We start from the raw sequence: 6,407 nt of genomic DNA on the forward strand, positions 1-6,407 counted from the left end.
GCTCTGACAGTACCTGACTAACACAGATGTTGAGGCTCACAGCCATCCATTGAACTGAGTACAGGGTCTCGAGTGAAAGAGTTAGAGAAAGGACCAATGGAGCTGAGGGGTTTGCAGCCCCTTAGGATGAACAACAATACAAACTAACTAGTACCCTCAGAGCTCCCAGGGTCTCAACCACCAACCAAGGACTGCACATGGAGGGGTCTGATTGTTTTGGCAGCATGTGTATAGTAGAGGATTGCAAATTCGATCATCAATAGGAGGAGAGGACCTTGGCTCTGTGAAGGTTCTGTGCCCCAGTGTAGGGGAATGCCAGTGCCAAAAAATCAGAGAGAGCGGGGTGGCAGGCATGGGGAGGGGGAAGGCAACAGGGGTTTGTTTTTGTTGTTTTTGTTTGTTTCTTTGTTTTTTGGAGGGGAAACTTGGAAAGGAGAAATTTACATGTAAATAAAGAAAATATCTAATAAAAAAAAAAGTAACCTCCCCCCAAAAAATCAAAAGTAAATGTTATTAATATTTTTTTCAGGGCCCTAATTATAACCCACATTTTCACTTACCCTTGGATTACATATGGAAACTGATGACTCTGGGCTGGGTCAGTTTGTGCTTGTGGAAGGGTACGCTGCCTCAATCCTTCTGAAGAACCAGAAACTAATGATAGACTCTCTTGACTGGGTGATGGAGTTGTTGAATCCAAATGTTCTGAATTCTACAAACAAGCAAGCAAGCAAACAAACAAAAGAACAAACAAAAAAGTAATTATAAATTGCTAAACATACATTTATAAAACCCCTCTGTAAAATAACAGAAGTTTAGAAACTGATTTGAAACTCATATCCAATAAAACATACTTTAATTTTAATAAGACTAAGGTCAGAAAGGCAAGATTGTAATAGTATTGCATTTAACAGTTAGAAAACTGAATAACAATTTACAAAAAAAATAACATACAAAAGTATGCAGATTAAACTCTAGCACCAAAGCTCCTTTCACAACGCCTAACACATAAAAAGTGTTACTAACGCCACCAATTTCTAGTCATTTGAACTGTTACTATATGCTGGATATCGTGGAACAATATCTGTAACACTGTCCAGCAGAGTGAGGAACTCCCTGCTGGACCCACCACTAACAAGGAGCACAATGTTAACAGCCTTTTAAGGTCTCTCTCTCCCCTCCCCCAACCCTTAGAATACACAAGACTGCCCTAGATCTTCAGACTGTTTTCAACTTCTTTCACTTTATAAATGCCACAAACAACTTGGTTTCTACAAGCCAACAAGATACCAATCAGGATTTTAGTGCTTAGGCAATGATCAAATGATTCAGTAAGTACAACTTTAAAAAGTTCAATGAGTAACTGTTGGAAATTTGGTTTTTTTCAAGTGTTTTATTTATTTAAAACATGATCACATTCAGGGTAAATTGTAGCACTCTCATCTTGAAACATTAGATACAGTGTTATTTTTAAGTCCTTCTAAGCTTGTTAAGTTAATTATAACTCCTCCTGATAGGCAGAGTCTTTTAGCACTTCAATCTTCCTATTTTCTGTCTAGAGAAAAGTCCCAAGCACAGAGGTCTCTTGCCAAATAACAGAACATTTTTTAGAGAAATTACTTCATGAAAACAGATGTCCAATACTTTTTTAAGTAGTCTGATAACTAAGGCTTTTTTTAAAAAATTAAGCATTAAATTCAATTAAATCAAACATTAAGATAGCATTCATTAGTATGATTAATAGAAAAGCCTAGCTATATTTCAACACAGCCAAATGTCTCTAAAAGTAATTACTTCTACACTTATTAGGCAATTGTTCTATGATTATATTTATTATTTCAGATCTCTTTGAAATTTTGTACCATGAAAATTCAGGGGAAATTATACTTTACTTTGGTATTTTTTATATTTTCATAATACTGAAAAAATATACATGCTTATGACATAAAATAAGGCTAAGAAACCACTTGTTCAGTCAACAAAAACTGGAACACACTGTGTCAAAAACTACATAAAAATATGCAGTCCTAGTCCAGAATTTGTCCTTTCTCATGCCAAAGTAGGAAAAATTCATATTCAACTTAATAGAAGCTCAATTTCCATGGTTGGTTCCACAGAAGACATACTGAGTAAATATGGCAATTTCAGAATCTTGTTTCTTAACGGATTAGATACATAGAATATATTAAAAGATCTCTCAATTAGTTTACCCTATCGATCACCTCTGCCTTGACATTTTGATTGAATCTTAACAGAGGAAATCTCTTTAGCACAACCAAAGTTCCCTGCCTAGCCAATAAGTATAAAGAATGCTTTCCATTAATCTAGATCCTCTCACCCTCAAAACTAAACTCCTAAAAGGTTCCAAAAAAATTCTGGGCAAAAATGAATATTTAAATATGTAAAAGGTAAATATATTAAGTAATTCTCCTCCTCTGTTCATTGTAAATGCCTAAATCTAGTAATTTAAAAAAACAAACAAAACAAAACAACAAAAACAACAAAATAAGCCTCTAGGTTTTTGGCCAAGTAATCTACTTTAAGAAAATTTAGGTCACTTAGATTTAAGTAAGTTAAATCACTTTGAATAAAAATATATATACTTATATCTTAATATTTCTAAAACTTTACTAGCCTAAAGATCTATATTATATGTCTACATCAGTATTCTATTTCCAGAATATTTTAGTAATTAAATCTGTAAAGGTTGGCTTCATTGTTGACCTGCCTATTCATCAAATTATAACTCATAGTAAACACAGAATTCAAAGCACTATTATGTATCCAATTAAATGTTAAATATCATATCCTAACTTTTCCAAGCTATCTCACTGAATGTGGTGGTACAGCCTCTGATCCCAGGAATTGGGAAGTAGAAGCAGGTGGCTCAGCAGCTCAAGGCCAGGCTCAGCTATAAAATGAATTTAAGACCAGCCAAAGTTACATGAGACCCTCTACCAAAAAAAAAAAAGAAAAAAAAAAGAAATCAAATGATCATCAGAAACAAAATAAATCTACAAACACCAAGTGTTCTGTTTTTTTATTCAGTTTAATTTAGTTTGTTTTCCTGTTTGTTTATTTGTTGTGGTAAGGACTGAATACACAGCCTCACATATGTTAGGCAAGTGCTGTACTGTAAAACTATACTGTAGCCCTCTATTTAGTTTTCAGAGCAGAAAGAGAATCAGAAAAGTTCAATGTTTACTCCCCTCAAGATCACTCACAGAATTGGTGCTGGATGTAGCTGCTTCGTGACTTCCTCTATCGGTGCTGGACTTTGGAGAACTGGGAGGACTCCGAGAAGCACAGACTAGATGCACCATATGATACTCATCTTGCTAAAATCAAAGAAGATCATATTTAAAGGAAAATGTACAGTTCAAAAGTCACTAGCTAAGCTGAACTACTTAAGACTTAAATTCCTTTCCTTTCTAGCCCAGCCATTTTGTTAGCAATAAACTGTTCAGTGTTTGAAAATAAGTCTGCCATGTTAATACTTCAGGGCCTGCTGAATTCAATATTTTCTCTCCATGTTTGAAGAGTTGTTTAAATATCCAATAATTTCTATGTTAACAGTACCTGGCATACATAAAGCAGACTTGAAGCAACACATTGTACAAAATTTTATCTACACCAACTATTATTTCACTATAAAAGCATATAGTATCATACTAACAATAGAAGCATGACCTTGATGTTTCAGGACTTTGACTAGTGAAATACTTTGGTTACTTGAATATACTGATAAAAGAAACTCAATCTCATTTGCCTTAATTTTAGCAAAGTGAAGTATATCTTTCTATTGCTTTCCAAATTAAGCTAACATTTTTTTATCTATAACATTTATAGACATATACAGCAGATACTTGAATTGTATTCTATAAATATTCTGTATTATTTCTACAAGTTTACAACTACAGATGAGGGAACACATTCTAAATAATGACTAGGTTGGTCTTTATACTTTAGCGAGATCACATATACATTTATAAAAGACAAAGCTGATAAGCTGGAAAACAACTAAGAACAGCAACAGAATGACACATGAGTTACATGAGATGCTCTACATGCACATGAGACCATGCACATGAGCAGGGTGGGTAGGCAGAGTCAAGAAAGATGCATGGAGTGAGGAATGGAGACTTATCAACTTCCAAGAACTTTAAAGAAACTTAGGACACTGCTAACAGACCACTGTGCACTAGGGCACAATGACAGACATACACAAAAGTCTGCATATAACTGAGAAGCATAAACCACAACTGTTTTAGGAGTCTACAGGCTGAAGTTCTTGGTGGTATGCAGCTTAAGGAAAGGCTTCAGACAGATAGCATGAGGTGGTTTTTCTTCATATAGTGCATCTCTTTGCCTCTGAGTAGGGAATACTAAAAATATACATTGTGTATCCCTGCAAAGCCAGTGCCAAAAGATCATACTAATAATGGTTATTCACAGCATCCATTCACCTTCAGGGAATATATCTATATGATACTTTATAACTAAACAGTATGCAGAGACAATGGCAACATTTTACAAAACAAAACAAAAACAACTTTAAGAGAAACAGTTCAAAGAAGTATTCAAAATGTAACATGGCCCAAAGTGCTTGCCATAAGGTCTACAACAATCTTTAGAGAATATTAATGTATAGACTTCAAGCTGTATTTCAGAAAACAATGAACAATAAATGCATCTGTATTTCAAAAAGCAGACATATAACAGTTTTTAAACAGGAAAACAAAACAACTTTAGGGATAGCTCACTGGTAGAGCCCTTCCTAGCATAAGCAAAGTCCTGAGAATGATCCCAATATCACAAAATCAAAACAAAAAGCAAAAACAATGAATAGGTGAGCATGGCTTAGAACTAGTCTATAGGATACCATAATGGTGGAAACAAATACATTTGTCAAAATCCATACAACATGCATCATCTAGAGTGATAACTTTGAGTATGATAATTTTGAGCAAAAGTATCCACTGATCACAACAGATAAACCATTAAAGTTGAGCTGCAACAGCTGGGGAAGGCTAGAGGATAGGGGGAAAGTGGATGAGAAATCTTTGTGCTAACACAAAGATTTGTAAACACACTAAAATATTACTTAAGCAGAAGAAATACATTGACATTATATTTTAGGTTTCCCATGCCAGAGCTGCTAAGGCTTAGGCTCACAACCAAAACCATGTTTCCTGCAAATGATTACAAACAGAGAACAGGTCAGAAATACCTGCACTAAGAGTTACATTAAAAAGCCAAGCACAGGAGTAACTGGGACCAGTGGGACCCAGGCAGGCAGGAACTCCACCAGCCCAGTGGCACGGGTTGCTTCTGCTCTTTCTGGGCAGGTGCCCTAAGCAGACCCTGAGTGCAAATATTGCAGCCAGTCCCAGCACCCAAAGGAAGCTCTACTCCCAGATGCTCTAGCATGCACAGGATCATAGGATCAGAGGTGAGGAGGACACATCTGTTCTAACACTGGGAGTAACTGGGACCAGACCAGTGGGACCCAGGCATGTAGGAACCCCGCCAGCCCAGTGGCACTGGTTCCTTCCAGCCTGTCTGGGCCAGTGCCTGAGCAGACCTTGGGCACAAACTCTACAGTGAGTCCCAATACCCAGAAAAAGCTCTACTCCCAGGTGCTCTAATGGGCCCAGGATCAGAGGATCCCATAATCACAGGATCACAGAGACAGCTTGACTCTGAGGAGGTCTGACACAACCAGGAACACAGGAAGGACACACCCCAGTCAGATTTAGCAAGGGCAGGTAGCAGTAGAGAGAATCAGATGGCAGGAAGCAAGTGTAAGAAAATAAGCAACAGAAACCAAGGTTACTTGGCATCATCAGAATCCAAATTTCCCAATATAGCAAGTCCTGGACATACCATCACACTGGAAAAGCAAGATTCAGATCTAAAATCACTTCTCATGATGATGATAGAGGACTTGAAGGAGGATATAAATAACTCCCTCAAAGAAATACAAGAGAACACAGGTAAACAGCTAGAAGCCCTTCAAGAGGAAACACAAAAATCCCTTAAAGAACTACAGGAAAACACAACCAAACAGACAAAAGAAATGAACAAAACCATCCAAGATCTAAAAATGGAAGTAGAAACAATAAAGAACTCACAAAGGGAGACAGCCCTGGAGTTAGAAAACCTAGGAAAGAGATCAGGAGTCATACATGCAAGCATCACCAACACAATACAAGAGATAGAAGAGAGAATCTCAGGGGAAGAAGATACCATAGAAAACATTGACACAACAGCCAAAGAAAATGCAAAAAGCAAAAAGCTCCTAACCCAAAACATCCAGGAAATCCAGGATGTAATAAAAAGACCAAACCTAAGGATAACAGGTATAGAAGAGAGTGAAGACCTCCAACTTAAAGGGCCAGTAAATA

At 36.7% G+C, this 6,407-nt stretch overlaps 1 protein-coding gene across 1 annotated transcript in view; it reads right to left on the bottom strand.

The window, feature by feature from the left end:
- Herpud2 (HERPUD family member 2) overlaps window positions 1-6,407 on the bottom strand; it is a 49,191-nt gene that overhangs the window by 22,326 nt on the left and 20,458 nt on the right. The window contains exons 3-4 of the mRNA XM_031343349.1: window positions 3,225-3,338; window positions 561-712 (exon numbers count right to left, since the gene is read on the bottom strand). Of these exons, the coding sequence (XP_031199209.1) occupies window positions 561-712; window positions 3,225-3,338 (266 nt within the window). The remainder of the gene's footprint in view (window positions 1-560; window positions 713-3,224; window positions 3,339-6,407) is intronic.

The sequence above is a fragment of the Mastomys coucha genome, unplaced genomic scaffold (genome assembly GCF_008632895.1).
Source record: "Mastomys coucha isolate ucsf_1 unplaced genomic scaffold, UCSF_Mcou_1 pScaffold23, whole genome shotgun sequence".
NCBI classification, from domain to species: domain Eukaryota; kingdom Metazoa; phylum Chordata; class Mammalia; order Rodentia; family Muridae; genus Mastomys; species Mastomys coucha.